The sequence below is a fragment of the Cuculus canorus genome, chromosome 17, assembly GCF_017976375.1.
Source record: "Cuculus canorus isolate bCucCan1 chromosome 17, bCucCan1.pri, whole genome shotgun sequence".
Taxonomy (NCBI): Eukaryota; Metazoa; Chordata; class Aves; order Cuculiformes; family Cuculidae; genus Cuculus; species Cuculus canorus.
The window spans coordinates 14,333,407-14,352,365 of record NC_071417.1 but is presented as its reverse complement, the minus strand read 5'-3'; the positions used below and the strand labels follow the sequence as shown (position 1 = coordinate 14,352,365).

Below are 18,959 nucleotides of genomic sequence, written 5' to 3'. Positions count from 1 at the left end.
GCAATCATGACTGAGCACTTTTGGTGCTTTACAGGCTGAGGGGTCAAGTGAAGCGAGACCTTTACTACTGAGTCATTCTAGCCCCTTGGAGATATCACTCACCATCTTCATCAGCTGACTCATTTTTAAAGAAAGTAAGGACCAAACAGAACAGATCTGAGGTCAGGAAAGAACTGTATTAGGGGAATGTACATCCTTCATTAAATGGGTGAAGAATGGCCTTAAAAACCTTTTAGGGCACAAAAAGTCAAAGCTAAACTCCTTTGCTAGCCCCAAGGAAGGGATGGCACTCACCAGCCACTTGTGGTCTAGTCCGGAATATCATTTTCACTGTTTGGATTTTCTCCTGGAGTCGGTTCAAAACAAAAGGCAATTAAACCCCCACTGAACATTGGTTGAGATACGTGTACACAAGGCTGCTGTGGCTCACCATTACCACAGAGCCTCTCTCGTCTGCATCCCTTAATTTCAGTGGAGTTCCCCCTTATCCCAGAGCATGTGCATGTTCAAAAAGAAATAAGTGTCCTAAAGTCTCAGCCTGTGCAGTTTAAAGTCCTGGTGAACGCACTGGTATCTGGTAAAGTTCTGTTTCCTTGACACGATGCAAGCTTATTTAACCAAAAAGAAGTCACTGCAAGAGAAGTGGAAGCTGACTCAGCCCTACAGCTAGATAGGACAAAAACAGAAGAGCTGCCCTCAGTCATGAGCTGGTAGATCAAATTCAGATGTGCCATAAATCACGTTATAAAGGACACATGAGCAAGTGCTTCTTGTACCTCCTGTACCACGGAGAGTGAGTTAGGTGGTAGCAGCAGCAGAAATTATCCTAGAGTTCACAACAGGATAAATTTAACTACAGAAACATTCCCACAGGATATGTTACTATAACCTTCATTTCTGCCTTGGGCTCCTAAGTTTGTCCCTTCATCTTTACATTGGCTGAACAATGTGTTTCCAAACCCCCTCGTCCTTTTAGGTCACTTCTGAATTTAGCCCATTTTGCCAGGCTGCCAGGAGTGATGCAGAGGAAGTCGGGCAGCCTCCTTAAAGGCTCACTCACATTTCAGGAACGTGTGCCATTGCTGCGCATGCAGAACATGCCTTTGTGCCTGGGAAACAAAGTTGTGAGCGCATAAAAAAGAATCACTCATACACTGTTGCGTCCCTTCTCAACTATTCTACACCAACAAAACACTGCACACCTTCAGAGACCTACTAATTAAAAATGAGGCTGGGGATGGGAGGATAGTAAGAGGAAACCACTATTCAAGTAGTGTTTCTGCCTGTGAAGGACTGAGGGCTCAGTCTCAGAAGAGCTGCTGGTTAGGCAGCAGCCATGCAGACTACAGTGCACAGGACTTCTGACTTGTCCGTGCCTGGAGGTATCTCCTCCAAAGTCAGAGTAGGTTCCACATTCCAGCTGGGTGCCAAATCAATCCAGTGAATTTCTTTGTATTTAAATCTTACTTGCCTTGCGGAATCCAGTCCTTCAAATTCATCCTCTTGTGCGTGTGTGCACACACAAAGTAAAAACTAACTGGGAAGAGACCCTATCTTTCCCCTACTGATGCAAATTAGTAACAAAATCCATACTAAATAACTGGCAGAAAAAGTTAGGGTCCCGGTAAGGAAATGAGCTGCTTGCACACTATTACAGCAGAGGTGCCTAGACTGAGCGTGATGGACACTGCAGTAGCAATCAGATCTACCTCCAGGCTGAGAGGCAGAAGACAGTTCACACTGTGAGCACATATCCAAAGATACAGGTTAAAAAGCAACAGCTTCCAGAGCCTCGAGCCACACTGACCTTCAAATCAAAAGCTGCAAACTCCTGGGTGCGCTTGCAGGGAGGCACCCTAAGAATTTAATTTCATATTGTCCCCTTGATTTTTTTTTTGCTGTGCAATCTGTTGAAAGCATACACCTCATGCTGCTCAAGCATCTGGCTGACCCCCTTTATACGTCAGCGAAGAAACTCCTCTTATATTTAGAAGCCCTCTTCTAAGGTTACATATCAAGATACATGCACACTGCTGTTTTGCAGAATGCAGCTGCCCTGTAAGAAGCAAAAGATGCTAACATGATCCAGGAGCTGAGGCCAGCAATTTCAAGTTTCCATCTGTCTCTGCCTATAATTCCCACAGGAAAGAAAAGAGAGTTGGGCTTCAGGCATTAGTTCGTGCCTTCAGCATGCAGTAGATTGCATCAAAAATTGGAAGCCTGGAGCAGCTTTGTGAAAGGAAGACTCTGTTCACCTGCCAAGAACACAGACGTTGCGTTGAAATACATTTTACTGCTTCTCCCCAGACCTATCTCATGAAATAGCATCATTCAGCTATCTTTTTTCCACCAAAAGATGGTAGGTGCAGTGCAGAACGGCAGTGGACCAAATCCAAATCTAAATGCATGACAATGAAGAATAGGTAATTTCCAGAGCCTGGAGATTATCTAGACATAATGAAATTTTTGTATATGCCTCTCAAAGATACACAACCAGCGCTAATTCCTCATTCAGACAACCCACTCTGCCTTCCACACTCACTGCTGCCACCAGAGGTCTTGCTGATTTGGGTAGTAAAACATCATTTAGCTTCCCTGTGTTCGATACCTGACTTTGTGTGTGTCTGTCACACCTACAACAGAATGATTTGGTTGTATGAGGACCATGTTCGTTTCCAGCACAAGCTGTGTTCAACCACATTCCTCAAACATGGTTGAAAATTTATGTAAACACAAATAAATGAGGAGAACCAATACCAGAACTGCAAAAGAAAGATTACCTACGACATAGAAGCACTTTAGAGGAACTGCTGCATTCTGCCTTCTCTGCCACATTAAGTGGCTTAATATAAAGCCTTTATGTTCGTACCAATCAATAGCACTGTGAGGTAGCAATATTTATCTTCCGAAGCACTGAAGATACAATGGCTCAATTCTCAATTATATTAAGAGCGAGACTTCAAAAATATTTATAAGCATCAAGATGCAAGTTTTATTTCCAGTATGGTTTCCAAAAGCATCTCTACAAGTCAGGCGTCTAGCTCCTATTGATCTAAACTCCTGCTAGGAACTTCAAAAAGATACTTCAAGTTGCCTATACCCACCTTCTAATGCCCAAATAACTTTGGGAATCTTTCCCCCCCCCTCACACCACTAGCTGTGGTTTAGTATACAGTACTGGGCTTTAATAGTTTTCAGAAGGATGAAACTTTTTGCATATATGTTGCTTCTTTTAGTACACTGACACAGAAAACTGTTTCTATAGCAATGCAATGGTGTTTACTTTGGTGCCAGAAATTCAAGGTGGTGGAAATCTGACCTCTGATTCATGCTGAGAGACCTTCTTTGGTGACCTCTTTGATTAGTTTCCCTTCGCTGTAGGGAAGCCCCGAAGAGACCACCAAGGGACCACCCTTGAAAGGCCTCAACCCTCTTTCTGAATGCTATTTTGAAAACAAAGAGCCTACCTTGCTGACATTTTGGGCATGAACTGATCTCTAGCAATTTCTGAATGTATTAGCCGCAGCACAGACTGGTTGTATAGTATCATCTAGGCCAGAAATCCTGCCGTTGCTTTGGTCCACTTTATTCTGAAACTGTCCAAGGGATTAAAAAAAAGGATATTACTCTTTAAAACAGAAAAGGCAGCAAAACTTATGAAAGACACTTTCCACATACCAGAAAGGACACGAATTAAAAGTAATTTTATTCCACTTCTCAATGACAGTTCTACCATATCTGATAATACCGCAAGCTACTAAAAGTCCCACAAGACATATCAGACCATTGAAATAGTATTCAAAAACCAAAAAGGAGTTCACAGAACAGCCAACTCTTGGGATCATCAAAATCAGCAGTAAGATTCCCATGTGGACAATCAGTGTAAATGCTGAAGAAATCAACTAATTTCAGCAGTGTTCATGAAGTTCTGTACTGGAGTAATTAACGATAGGCAATATGCACTTCACTGACTTCAATGAAAAACAGAATTTGGCAGGAAAAAAAAAAGGTGAAAAAGCACATTAAAAGTATAATATCAAGGCACAGAAAATACATGCGACTTCCAGGCATTTGCTTTAATGGGCAAAGGTTTCCGGGAGATGATTATTTTTTTTTTTTACCAGGCAGCCGTACTCCTGCCAAGCATGATTGTTTTCTTGCTTGCACTTGCAAAACTCCCATGCAGTAGGAGTACTTTGGGTAGTCGGTCCAGACTTGCATTGGTTCCAGGAAACTAAACGTATGTTGGCATACCTTGCTTGAAGATGTAGTAATAATTAAAGCAAACAGAGCAATAACTGCTGATGATCTAGCCATCTGTCCTAATGCTCACCAGAGTTTACTCCTTTGAACAAGGAAGTGTGACAAAACAAATACATTCTTTCCAACAGTTTTCAGCCAATAAAAAAACAGCCATTCCATGCTAAGTTTTCATAAAGTATCAAGAAACTGCAGTAATATACAGGCCTTCAATGCTGTAATCTAAGCCTATTCACCGAGTAATAGCTTAGGATCAGCAAGAGTCTATGTAACTATGTAAGGGTACAAAAATCTGTCCATCTCTAACTGCATCGATAAATAGACTATTCATAGCAAGATGAAAGGATGAACTAAACAAAAAGAGACACAAACAAAGCAGAACACAGTGAAACTATGTGACTTACTAGAGGAACAATAACAAAAGGATGAGTAAGAACATCTATTTAAAAAGATGATCTTTTGTCAGATAAAAAAATAGGAACTTTTTACATACATGAAGTTTAAAAAGGAAAATATAATCAGTGCAACTTTAATGCAGGACTGAAGCCAAGTCAAGGGAGTTCAACAATGAAAGACAACAAAACAAAAATCATGAAGAAAAATATGGATGCTATGGAAGAAGAGTGTCTCTTAATAATCAAGTGATTTGAATCGGTCCCAGGTCGCTAAAATTCCAAGGTAAAGACCTAAAAGCTAAGGATGACAGAAGAAAGCGGCCGCTGAGTTAGCGTATGCCCACGACATTATAAAAATCACATAGCAGGGTAAAATCGCAAACCCATGGTTAGGATGTGTTGAAACTATTTTAAAGAAATAAAAAAAAAACCTTAATGGCCTGATCCAAAACCCACTGGAGGCAACAGTTCTACTAGCTTCAGCGGGCCGCGCATCAGATCTTACATTGTGCACTATAAACAGTCTAGAAAGGTTGGCTTTGTTTGGCTAGGGTCAGTCAGGGAACATCATGGATCCAGCATACATTCCATATAAATGAGAAAGAAAAGGGATCTTGTTAAGCAAGATCTCATTATACATTAAGGTAAAAGACAAAATGCTGCTTTATACTGAGATTCCTTATATATAAATAATTTTGAAAACCTGGTCACGCCATGCTGAGTAACTAACTGGACAATTAGTTCATCCGCCAGCAACATGCCTCTGCAGAACAGGAGTGTCAAATCTAACAGTCTGGAATGAAGGATTTCCTTCTCCTCTTCTTTTACCCTTCCTGAGATTTACATGACAATATCCTCCAAGTGCAGTCCTGGTGTTCAGATAGCATCCTGCAAGGACACAGAAATATGCATTTTTAAAGGAGGAAAAGATAAAGAGTTTACCTTGTGAATTTAAATTATTAATTCCACAGATCTAATGGATACATTATGCAACATTAGGGGCACTTGTTCTCTTAACAATTATCCCTCTAGATTAGCGGTTCAATATAGTTTTGAATCAAAGAGCTAAGTTTCTAATGGCACCGGTCATCTGTCAATCCAAACTGAATTTTTAAACTGGGTTACCTGAATTAATGCAAGTTAGAATCTTTCATTGCCACGAAATGGGCTCTTATTTGACAAAGCTTCATGAGGTCAATAGCATCTCTGCTTCTTTTAAGTAGTACATAAAGCAGTGAGGCAAGAACAATGCTTCCAGCAGTAGACAACTTGGTAAACACAACAGCAATACGTGACATGTTTTGGAAGGACTGGGTAATGTCTCCTGTGCATCTGTGTTAGGAGAGGAAAGATCTCAGAATTCCCTCAAATTCTCATGTTGGAGTTAGGTCTCAGACATTACTCGAGGATGTACCGATCTCCCTGGCTTGTTCCTGGATGCTGGGCTCTGTGATGGAGTCCCCAGATATCTTCTCCACCAAGCAGCTACGTTATAGCAGTTCCTTAAGGAGGGATGTAGGACACAAGGCACTCAACAGTAAATATATCTGCAGACAGCATTAACTCCTTTGTTGACTGTTTACTGGATGCTACTCAGGACTCCAATAGGCAGAATCTATTGTCGGGACATTTCCTCCATGCACAGGTGAAACAACAGACCAGAATTTTTCATGTGGTTTGCTAAGGAAATTATGCTGATGTAATCCCATTGCCTCTGCGCACCTACATGTGTCTGCCCACTACTCAGCTTTTGAGCTGACTGAGCACATTTGATAGACAGGCAGAGGACTTTAAGCTCTTACATTTTTACAAGTCCAGTAAAAAGAGGTAGAGTATTAAGGAGATAAGCAGTTGGTGCCCTTACTGATAGAAAAGCAGCAGTATGAGATTACCAGCTGGTGGACACCAAGAATTAATGTGTGTAAAGGACAGTAGGAATGCCCCGACTTCCGCTGACAGGTCAATTCCTGCAGCAAAAGGCAGGTAGTCTTCCTTGACTTTTGTTTTTCTATAGTAAGGTACAGAGAACAGGATTGCCAATGTAGGGACTGGCCCTCTGAAAGAGACAGTAACCCACTGAAATGGCTGCAAAGGCTTCTAAAGGCCTCAGGAAGAGGATATCAGAGATATTAAAATTAATCTTGCATGCCTTTTCCCTCTGAGGAATTACTTACATGTTTAGTAAGAAAAGTGGATGTTTACATCTGTCCCTGGTGCACAGTCTAAATGCTTATTCCTTTCCCCTCTACCAGTAATTACCAATGTTGCATGACTGCACATGTGCTTGACTTAACACCCTAGCGATGATGCAGCAGGATAAGCTGGTGCTTTCTGCACAGCCCGGCTGTGTCTCTGCCTTCCTTTGAAGCCATGCTGACAGGTGGTATTACTGTGACTTCCCTGGAGTCAAGTTCTAGATCAAGTGAGATTAAAGAAGGGGTCAGAAGTTCACACCCCTCTAGGAAAGCACTGAAATATTGTAACGGTTTGCATGAAATTCCAAAGTCACTGAACATGACTACCCTTTTCACATAAGTTATTACCAGAATATAATTCTACCCTGCCTTTGGCCCTGGTGTTCGAGATAAAGGCAATGAACTTCCAATGTTAGTGAAAAAAGACTTAGACACCAGTCCACTGACAGGAGTTTCTTAGATTCCTTTTCTTCAGTACTTTTGGCTAACCTTCCTCATACCAAAACTGCCACTATCTCGGGCAGAGATCTACAGGAGAGCTTGTGTCTATGCTTCACTCTAACACCTCCTAGTAGTTCTCTGCATTTCTACTTGGCTCACTCCTACTTGTCTAGACTGCAAAGAAGCACTAGAGGTGCACAAAAGACGGGGGCTTTACACGGTATGCTTTGTGGCTCAGTTAAGCAGCAAAACTCCTGTGAGCTCTATCCTGCCCTGAGCAGCATCGCTAAGCGTCACTGAGACGCTAGAGATAGTCTAAAAGCATGTGCTGCGAGAAGCTGTGTGCTGTTTCAAACCACAAACTACACAGCAAGGCCAGCATTGGAATAAGAATGCACGATTCTCAGGTTAAAGTATGACATGTTAACCCAGTTAAGAACAGGGTTCGTGACACCTGGGGTCTCCTTCACTTAACTAAGGAGGTTCCAGCCCAGGATTGTATTTCCATAAATCCTGCTAGTGGGTCTCGAATTAAATCCAAAGACACCAAATGTCTTCCACCCAAGGACAGGCTGAGAGAGTTAGGCTTGTTCAGCCTGGAGAAGAGAAGGCTCAGAGAAGATCTTATAGTGACCTTCCAGTACCTGAAGGGGCTGCAGGAAAGCTGGAAAGGGACTGTTCACAAAGTCTTGGAGTGATAGGACCTGGGGCAATGGGTATAAACCGGAGAGGGGCAGATTTAGGCTGGACATAAGGAGGAATTTCTTCACCATGAGAGTGGTGAGGCCCTGGCCCAGGTTGCCCAGGGAAGTTGTGGCTGCCCCATCCCTGGAGGTGTTCCAGGCCAGCTTGGATGGGCCTTGGGCAGCCCCATCCAGTGGAATGTCCCTGCCCATGGCAGAGGGTGGAACTGGATGGGCTTTATGGTCCCTTCCAATGCAAATTATTCTATGATTCTATGAAATGTCTTGTGTTTGGAGGAAAGGCTACTAACAGGCTTCATGAATTCATTATATCTGCATCTTTGCACTTAAGCTTTTTTTTATAGCTTCACTAGTTGCTGTTTCAAATAATTTGTATTTTTTGTATCCATAGCAACCAGAAAGACTAAGTCCCACAGCTGCATTGTATGTCACATGGAAAAGCACCTCCTCCTTGTTTAAAGCTGCTTTCCTCTGGTACCCCTTCATCTAATTCGTCAGAGAAAACAAATAATCACTCTTTTATTTTGCCGCCTTTAACTACTGATTCCTAAGTCTTTCTTTCCCAAACCAAAGAGACCACGTCTATTTTGTCTCTTCACATATATAGTTTTTTTCACACCTCGCAGGCCTTCTCTATCTTTTTTTTTTTTATTGCATGTGTGTGCGTGTGTGTGTACATCTTTCTTAAGACAAGGACATCAGAACTAGAGGCAGGATTCAGGATGTGGCTCACAGCTGAGCACTGCCTGCTATTAGGTATCTTGCCATTCACTCTCTAACCAGGCACAGTGCAGCAGACCAAGGCCACACCAAGGCTACAGCACACAGCTCGGCACTGTCTCACTTCATAGTAGCGATGCCTCATTATGGAAGACAAATACGTCCCTTTTCTCACTGCAGATTTTGATGGACAACATGCCAACAGGCATATATGCAGGGCTAGACTCTGGTGACACAAATACTGGTTTCGGTTACATCTGAGCAAGCAGTGGAAGGGTAATTCAGCATTCAGCACTGGCAAAGTAGGAGGAGCTGACAGGAGAGGGTAAAAGTTATGGAATGGAGCAAGAATAAATCTGGCCTACAGCGGAATGAGGGACAGCCCTGATGCAGCACACGCTGCAGCTTAACACTCAGTGATTCCTCAGCACAGTGAGGAAAATGCCAGTTCACATTGATCAAGACAGAGAAGTTTTATTGCTGAGCTGTTAACTCCGGTGATGAAAGTGACGGCTTCCCCTTATCTACATTCAGTGTCATGACTGCAGAGGGTAGATGGTTCCCAAGCATTGGGTGGGCCCTGTTCCAGGCTATATATAGTGCTACATACTTATATTTTTATATATATCTCTCTCTTAATGTAATGCATGCAATGCCATCCACACCAGTGGCATGTCAAGTTCAAAGACAATTTAGTATAAAATATAAATGTACGAGAGTAAGGCAACAAAGGGGAGTCAGGTAAGCATGGAGGGTGGAAAGGCCAGTCGGGATCTCCCATGCACTCATTTTCACATTAGAAGAATAAAAATTGTTGCTCCCATCAAACACTTTCTTAAAAACAAGGGCTTTTTGGAGGGTGACAGATGACAGGAAGAAGGTGAGCAGCAAAGAGACTGGAAAGCCAGAGAGCAAGGTGAATCCAATAAACCTTGAGTCCTCACAGAACTCAAGAGTACCATTTGGCTCAGGGACTTCTACAGGAACTATTCAGTGAATACAGAAATTAATATCCCAGCAGCGTGCTGAGGGCTCCCAGGCACCTGGCAATGCTTCCATGCAAGAGATTTTTCTCTTAAAAAATACTCCAAACCCAAATCCAATTTAAAAAATCCTCAAAAGACAAAACTTAAGAAGAAAATATCAAGCTGTATTACACTGATTTACTGCTGTTTATTCCCTTGAGGGTAAGAGACAGACAGGTGCTTACAAATACCAGCTAGATGTAAAGTGCTATTTGCCTCTAATATCTGTCAGTGGGCACAAGGCAGCATTCACACACTCGGCACACAGGGTTCTACTCTAGTGGAAGTGAAATGTTGACTACAACTGAATGAAAGCAGTGCGCCCTGGTTAATGTGAATGCTTCAGGTCAGTGCTGTCTGTCCCTCCTCATGCTGACCTGCCCTCCTCCGACTTTAAATAAAATACTGAGCTGCTGTCCTTGTCTGAGAAATGATGAGTGAGGTAGTAGAAGTGAACAGAGGAATTCACTGCTGCTGTCAATTACAAAACTTGGCACGCTTAGCCCGAAGTGGCTTGGTTTTAAACTTATGAGGGCTGAAGAAACTAAACAGAAGCTGAGCCAGAGAGACTCATGCTTGCAAAACACATGGGGAATTAATGACTATGCAGTAAACTTCTGCCACACCATCCACTAATATTATACAGAAATGGACCCCATCTCCATCAACTCCCCTGCAGTTCAATATGTCATACTTCTAAGTTTTTGTTTGTAAATGTTGAAGATGTTTAAGCAGCTACTCCATTCCAATGCTGAGAGATGTTTACATTTCAGTGGTAGATGAGGTGATCTCTCTAGTTCATGCATAAATTTGCACAGTGCACTGAAAGGATCTCCTACCAAAGCAGCCAATAATAAATTGATTTAAATTGGTTATTGTAATGGGAAATGCACATTAGTGTGGAGGAAACATACTGCTACACAGCGTTAAGAAAGGATATCGATACCTTAACTACTTTTGTCCTCTTTTCCAAATAAGCTTATAATTCACCTCAGTAACCACCGTGTACACAGAGATTCATTTGCTGAGGTTCTTCACTACTGTTCTAGGAGTACAAAGGGAGGTCAGTTACACAGCACTGACAATTAACCACCTCATCTCACAGCAAACCAAGTCAAAATTACATTGTGGTCACTTGTGATATAATTATGATTGCCTTAATATCAAACAGAATAGCAATTGACTGTAATCTTCTCCTTGCAAAGTTAAAAGACACATTGGACAGATTAGGAGACTGAAAATTAGCACCTGGGGACTCTATTACCTGAAATCTAAGGATCTCTGTGCACTTGGTCTTGCAGGCAGTGGAGCTGAGGGGCAGAAAAAAGCAACTGGACTAAACTGGAAAAAAACTATGGGAGCTGCGAGAGTTTCTAGAAAATCCCCTGCTGCCAAAACACATTTAACCACAGACAAGTGAATTTTCTAAACTGCACAATAAGAAAAAGTAAAAACTGCTTTTTTGGAAAAGAGGCATGCATTCCTCAATTTTAGCATTAGCAGGCAGTAACGACAGTCTTTAGTCTCTTATTCTGAGGGCCATGCACACAGACCTTCTTGCATCCGAACCAGCAGCATTTTGCTTACCGTTGTGAAGTGAACTACGCAATAGATTCCAATCATGACAAGGCCAATGATAATTGAGGCGATGGCAACCCAGAGTGCATTGCGACCCAGTCTTTTTGACCCTTCTATGTCTCCATTACTATAACTTTTTGAGGCCTGCAGAAGAGAAACAGAAAGCCTGTGAGTTTTTTTAAACAGAAATCTGCACAGAAACCATTGCGGTTGCTTTGAACCAACATTAAGTCCAGTTCGCGTTGGTATTGTAGAAGGGACTTCGGAAAACGGTGATTTGCTCTGTGAAAACAAACACCCGCTGCCAACAGTCCCAGGTAAGCAGGGAGTCCAGCTTCTTTGTCCACTCACAGTCAGTACATTCCAGCGCGAGTACAGCTCTTTCACTTTCAGTGATGAGGCTATATTCATATGAGTTTTCTTGTATGCACCACCATAAGAGCTGTCAAATTAACTCTAATCCTCCCAGTGGCATAAATCAGTGGCTTTTATCTCTGGAAACTTTTCTGTAGTAGGTGTGACCTGTTTGTTAGCTGCTTCACTAGCAGTGAACTCTTACACTTTATAGGACCATTGGCTTGAAAAGGAGCAGCCTATTTAGGATGCATTTTTATAGAAAGCCTCAGGAAAACTTCTTAAAAAAAGCCTACAAATTTCCTGGTTTTCCAGTGTTTTATTTTTCAAAACAAATTTTGAAGAATTAACAGGTAGCTTGCTGGTGGTATGGAAAAAACCCAAACAAAAAGACCTTAAAGAAATACAGATCATCTAAACAAAACATGAGTGCCATCTTAATGGGCCAGAAATTCTGTCCCTTTGCATTTTTGCAACACACTGATAATTAATATCATATACATCCTGCGGTACACAAGACATGCGGATATTATCTCAACAGAGTTTACCCACCCACAGTTTAGCAGATGCTTTATATTCATTACACGTAGAGATTGCAAAGTGTGACAGGACAACTTCAATCTTCTAGTCTTTTGTGAGAAACTGCAAGATTTTCTGAATTAATTTTTGTTTTAACCAGACCATATTTTTAAAATAAAAAATTCAGTGAAGGACACTGAATTATTCCAGCACAAGTCTAACATGGTTTGTAGTAACTTTTCCCCAAGAATAAGATGCTGTCAAAGAATATTAAAAAAGATTATTATTTCTAAGAATTTTTTTTGCATGATCAGGAGAGTTTGAGTTCATAAATCATGACATTGAGTCAAGATTTCTTTATCAGATTGCATTCTTTATCAGATTCTTTATCAGAGAATGAACTGTCTCAGCACCCTTCCTTGGAGAATCAGGTTAGTCATCACAAGTTCTTCAGTACCTTATGAGTATTCCAGGAAGAATCCCAGAACTGGGAGGTGTGGGGGGAGAACAATGGAGACCCTGATCAAATGAACTGTTTGCTGGACTAAATAATTTAAGTTGTCTTTAGAAAATGACTGCATGAGGGATCACCAAGTGCTATTACACGAGTGCTTTAGGTATGAATCACTTTTTTAGCAAAGGCAGAACTACAGCTAATTCAACAGAGTGAACATCCGAGACTATGGAGAGCAGGAAAGGAATGAACTTCAGAGGATACCAAGCATTGCTGTGGAGTCTTTTTCCCCACGCAGCAAAACCAATTAGGAACATTATCTGTGTGTGTTCTGTCTATTAGTGAGCACACAGAAGTTAATGGGCTAGATGCATCCTTGGTGTTAGCACTGCAGTAAGACCACTCGTGCCAAGACAGTCCCAAAGCAACGAAGCCTATATTCCTAGAATTGCATCTCAAGGATAAGTGCAGGTAATTATTCTCTGGTGTCTGAGCTGCTGATGCACTGTTGCCCTTAAAGTGAGCGCCGATACATTTCTTCTCTTCCTGGAATCCTACATGCCTAAACATTTCTCTACTTTATTTCCCTAAAGAACACTGCTAATACCTCTGCTCTGCTGTTGAATTTCATTGAGATTGGCTAATGGACTTAAAGAATATAGTGGGGAAAGAGGGAAGAAATGGAAATGAGAGGTAGACACAAGCACATAGTCAAACAGGATGACTGCCCAAGCCTTGTTCCCTTAGGGTATCGGGCCAGCCAGCCCTGACCATTCAGGTAGAAGAACAGCAGCTGTTCTGAGGCACAGTCACCTCTGCTTCTCCACCACTGCAGCCTCCTGTTACAAAGGGTGGCTGGTACAGCTCCTCTCACCTAAGTTACTCCACTGTTTTCAGCAGTCCTGTCTACAGGAGAAGGTTTTGTCAAAATACATTTGGGAAGGTCAACAAAAGCAGAAACATGGCTTGGCTTGGTCCTGAGCAGGCCGACCTCTCCTCCCACCTCTGTCAGCACTCACACCCCTGACTGTGCCTACAGGGAGAAACACAGAGAAACATCACTGACACCACAGCCTTGTACATTTTTCTCCCCACCCATCTTGAGAGTGGTCCTACGAACAGTCTAAATCCAGTTCCCTATACTTGTGGTCTCCAGACTGAGACAGAGCTGTAAGCAAGACAAGGCAGTACCAGCTTGCAGGTCTGTACAAAGTGACTAACATATTTAGGAAGTCTGGAGAACGTCTATGTGATTTCTGCAGGTACTGCATTAATAATTCACCCTGTACACTTTAATAAATAATGTCATTTTAAAACAAATCCATGATGAAGAGGAGGAAACCAGCATTAGTGATAAAGAGGAGGATTTGGGAAAGACAGGAAGGAGACAAAAGTTTATTAAGAGGTTTAAATTAAATAGTGTAACTTAGATAGTATTCAAGAAAAATTAAGATGTTTAGGGGAAGGGCTGAGGTCTGAGGCAAAGCTCTGTAATTCATTTACTTCATCTGCTTCAAAGGGCTCTTGGATCAAGCTTACAGTTTTCAATGTTAGACATGGACAACATTAATTGTTAAAGCCTTAAATGTTACATCTGTTTATCTCCAAGAGCTGGGGAATACATACAGAGTATAGCATCTGTGGGTGATACTTGGTCTGTCCAACTTTTAAAACAAATTTCAGCCATTTTCAGCCTAATACCACATGATTTCTCAGGTTTCTGCTACCTCGCTCACTATGAAGTCATAAACTAAATTAAAGCCACAGTTCCGCAGCTGCTTATTTACTTGAGCAATATCAGTGACTTCACCAGGTTTCACACACATCTATTTATAAAAGATATTCTCAGTTCAACAATGAAGCAACTTAACTTCATATGAACAAAAATTACTGAATAAGGTACAAACCATTAATCCCTTTTAATGCGCATTTTCTGTTACAAATTCCCAGAGCACTGCCTAGGGCAAAAGCAGAAAGAATACTGAATTACTTCAGAAATCCTCGTCTACATCTCTTACAATCTGGACAGACCAGACTGAGGTTCTCCGATCAACATTTTCTATGCTTTCCTCAAGCCAGGCTGTAACAAACCTTCTCTGGCTGCGCCTGGAAATGAGACACACTCTAGTTCAGACCAAAGGAAAAGCGAGACGTGCTGGCTCTGTGTGACTCTTCACAGTGCGAACAGCTTACAAGGAGAAAGAAAGAAGATGGGAGAACTTGGGAAGCAATTCAGAACCAGGCTTGATCTTTGCTTTTTAGCAAAAGAGACAAACAGGTGATAAGCAGGAGATGATGAAGGGGGAGTTTGCTCTGCAGGCTGTACAGTGGTTTGCAGACAATTTGTTTGTCTCTGGCGACAGGTAGAAAAGTGTTGGTGCAGAGGAAAAGCTTGTCAGAGTGCAAAAGTAAGTGCCCAAGAACAGCTAGTCAGCCTTGTCATTTAATACTCCTGAAGTATTAACCATACTTAACCATATGGTGTTAGATGTCCAGGTATGTACAACCTACTTATAAAATTACATATAAATAATAAACATTCCAAATAAACTTTCTAACCAAAGACAATTACAGCTGTACAGGAACACTGATTACTATGCTATCACAGACCCGACCAAAGCCAACAGACGGCTCCTTAGGATCACAATCAGAAGAGGTGACCCCTCCTCCAAAAGCAAGTTCCATCCTTTGATGTCCCTCGACTTCTACTGCTCTCTTGCTCATTTCACGTTTCTGTCTCATTCAGAAGCTCTCATTCACGAGAAATTCGCTCTCTGCTTAGGGAAACTAACATACAGACAAGGCATCTGAATCCAAGGGTAATAAATGCAGTCAAAGAACTTGTTACTATCAGAGACAGATGAGCCAAGATTGTCACAGCTTGACCACATATGTTGTTTGAAACATGCAAATGATTAAACAGAAACGTGTCAACATAAAGAGGGAGTTAGGAACAAACAATCAGGGAGAAATGGCTTTGGAGAGACTGTTCCGTTACAAATCTAAGCCCTAAGAATTTAGTTGACTAGTCTGACACACAAATCTTTGAAATAAAGAAGGTGCTGTACTGAGAAAGGCCAACAAAATCTGTTCAACTATTAGATCTCAGTGCTGGCAATAGACACGTCTGACTGATCCATTTTTCAGAGTTGTCCCACAGTCTCCCTCAAGCTCTGATTCCGTGAGTCAGACACAGGCAGTCTCCTGAGCCAGTTCTCAGATACAATTGGCAATTCACTGCCAGCTAAGTGCTCTTTGGGTTTGCAATAGGGTGGAAAAACACCACCGCAGGTAAGGAGCCAAAGAGCTCAGTGACTCACTGCCTGGCCATAGCCTTGCACCAGAGAAGCCTCTTTTGTCACACGAGCCTCCTGACTTGGTACCTGCACCCACACCGCTCGACTGAAGCCTGGGGTCTCTCCTACGTGAGAAAGGATAGATAAAATGTTGGCGAGGCACCACTGGGGTTGAGTGAGCCAACTAATCCTACAGCAACACAATAGAGCTACTGGAAAACTGACAGCATCTGGCTGGAACTGCAGGAGAGTACTGAGAAGAACAGTAATCCTACAGCCAGGAGGCTTAGCCAGGGCTCAGGGGAAAAGAGATCTCCATTTGCTAAACACGCCAAGCAACCCTCACACCTGCAAATGACCAGCAACTAGTTTGAGGGGGCAGCTCTTGTAATGCCAATGTATCAACACACTGATGCCATTACACGCTCATCCCACAGCTATCCTCGTGCTCCGACAAAAGAAATAGATCTATTTCACAGAGGAGGTAAGGAAAAAGGAAAATTTATCATCACAATAGCAAGAACTTGGGAGAGGTTGCTTCTAAAAATATAATCAAGGAGGTAAGATCTGAAATGGTAAGATTTGTGCTCCCAAAGGTGAGAAACAAGTGACTGAACCAGTGCTGGAATTGTAAATGGGGCAGCAGAAGAGACTAAATCTGTCAGTTAATTTGGGGGTGTGCTATAGCCCAAACTCTACTTTTAGAGTGAAAACACTGACTGAATTGAGAGCACCTAAGGAGGACATGACACAGGCAAGCAGGGTGCTGAACCATGTCCCTCTAGAAGTCAACAGGACTTGTCCTCCCAGGCCCGTTCTAGGAATTGGAACTTCTATAGAGAACTCCACTTTTATGAGTTTTCACCTCTTCTGACACAAGATCTCAGGCAAGTTCTATAGACTATATTGGTATCTCCTGTAAGAAAAGAAAATAACCCACTCTTGCATCTCAGTGTTAACCCTTAGCAACTCTAGGAAACAAGCTAAGAAAGAGAGAGAGGATGCACATCCCAGCAGAAGTGGAAATAAAACCAGCACAGGTTAAAATGCAGAAGCTGGAGCTGAGGTTAATGGAACAGTTACAGCTTGCCGCTCTAAAATGCAGAGGAATCAGGCTGTGGGAAAAAGTTGGACATGTTATTTTCATGGAAAAGGAGAGGTTTTAGATACGAATGATGCTGAAATAGAAGTTGTTCACCTACAGTGGAGATGACTGGTTTGGTTATTGTTTCCCCTCTTTGAGGGAGTGGGCAGCTGAGACCTGCACAGACTGTTTAGCATTCAGGAAGCGCTCTTCCCACCCTGGTTTCTACATATCCCCTGGTGACAGTTACTTAACCTGACTCCAAAAGCCTGCTTGAACTTCAGCTAGGGTGTGGGTGGAGATTTCTCCATATGGGGTGCAAAAATCTTTAGAGGCCAAATTCTGTCCTTGACAGTTAACTTCTGTGCAGCCCCAGTGCTTTGGTGAAAGTTCTGTCACAGTGAACAGATGCTCGGAGCCCCAGTTCATCAGCTCTCATTACTTTATATAGCACCCTAAGTGTCCGTCCACAGTTCCCAGTGATCCTGGGAACCAGCAGAACCAAATCGTCTCAAATCAAGGAAACGAGCATCCTGTACGGTTAAGTTAGTGATAAACACAAAATAATAATAAAAAAAGCCAGCTATCTGGACAAAAAGGTTGTGAGGATGGTTTTGGAATAGCTCCTTGAAGTATTTTTCAAGCTTAAGCACACATCCCAATATTTAGGTGTGACTTCTGATCAATCTCACTAGTTCTAAAAGAGTGTGCTTTAGTGTATTTCAGATATAGGTAACTAATGTCATACTTAACTGCAAAAAGAAACAGCTCCACTTTTACTTACCTTTTCAGCCTGGCTGTCAGAGAAAAGGATGGAAACACACAACATGTTTTAATCCCTTTTCAGCCCCTAAACAACAGAAATACATCGCAGCCTTACTGATGACACTGACCGCGTGTCCTGTTAGACAAGTCTGCAACTGCCTCTGCAACTTTTAACTCTGAGAAGACGATTCTGTTCTAACATTTGAAGTCAAGAGGACTATGCAAATGAAATAAGGTTTCTAGGAATAAGGTTGTCCTTTAGTGTGTTTGATACTCAATTTTACAAGGGTTTTCGCCAACAACCTACACAATTGTGTGTTTTATTGTAGCAAAGAGTGATCAGGCTAAATGTTTACCGGCAAAAAAGCACTTCCATCACATTCGATTACCTGAGGGAGAGAAGCGACACCGGTCCCTTTGCCAATCTGATTTCTGCTCCCCAGTCGCCACTTTCCCGCACAGGATACTGCGTCCAACTCAGCGCGTTTGATTTAACAAACCCCGCTAATTAGGATAAAGCTGCCTCCCTTGGGCCGGTACCGAGAACCGGACGGGACCCGCCTCTGCCCGGGGCTCCCGGGCGCGACTCACCATCACGGCGAAGACGAAGGCGACGATGTTAACGGGATAGGCGGGACAGAAGCAGGAGAGGATGCTGAGCACCAGGTAGCTCTTGGGGTACGCCTCCGGCTGCTCGTCGGGCTGCTCATCCTCGATGTTGGTCTCGGGGCTGTTTTCCAGAGCCCGCTTGATGTCGGCAGCGGCGGGGAGCGCGGACATCGGGCTGCGGTGCCGGCGGCGCGGACAGCGCGGGGCGGGACCCGCCGGGCCGAGCCCCCCCCGCCCGGCCCCGCTCCCGGCCCTGCCCCCGGGGCCGCCCCCCCCGCGGGGCTGCTGCCGTCCTGCCCCGGGGCCGCCCCCCCCCCCGCGGGGCTGCTGCCGTCCTGCCCCGGGGCCGCCCCCCCCCCCCCGCGGGGCTGCTGCCGTCCTGCCCCGGGGCCGCCCCCGCCGCGGGGCTGCTGCCGTCCTGCCCCGGGGCCGCCCCCCCCCCGCGGGGCTGCTGCCGTCCTACCCCCGGGGCCGCCCCCCCCCGCGGGGCTGCTGCCGTCCTGCCCCGGGGCCGCCCCCGCCGCGAGGCTGCTGCCGTCCTGCCCCGCGGTCGGGTGGGA

General features: G+C 43.4%; 1 protein-coding gene across 1 annotated transcript; it reads right to left on the bottom strand.

Annotated features, from left to right (window-relative positions):
* Window positions 1-3,161: 3,161 nt before the first annotated feature.
* TMEM233 (transmembrane protein 233) lies at window positions 3,162-18,635 on the bottom strand. Its single transcript, XM_054082160.1, has 3 exons — window positions 18,382-18,635; window positions 11,328-11,462; window positions 3,162-5,543 (listed from the first exon to the last, which is right to left on the bottom strand). The coding sequence occupies exons 1-3, from the start codon at window positions 18,568-18,570 to the stop codon at window positions 5,532-5,534; spliced, it is 336 nt and encodes a 111-aa protein (XP_053938135.1). The 5' UTR covers window positions 18,571-18,635; the 3' UTR covers window positions 3,162-5,531.
* Between the last annotated feature and the right edge of the window lie 324 nt (window positions 18,636-18,959).

What these genes read in the sequence shown, in the direction of transcription:
- TMEM233 (XM_054082160.1), bottom strand. Translation starts at nt 18,570, where the DNA reads ATGTCCGCGCTCCCCGCCGCTGCCGACATCAAGCGGGCTCTGGAAAAC. An exon ending in CCTTCGTCTTCGCCGTGATG is followed by an intron (nt 11,463 to 18,381) that starts GTGAGTCGCGCC and finishes TCTCTTCTGCAG; the next exon opens with GCCTCAAAAAGTTATAGTAA.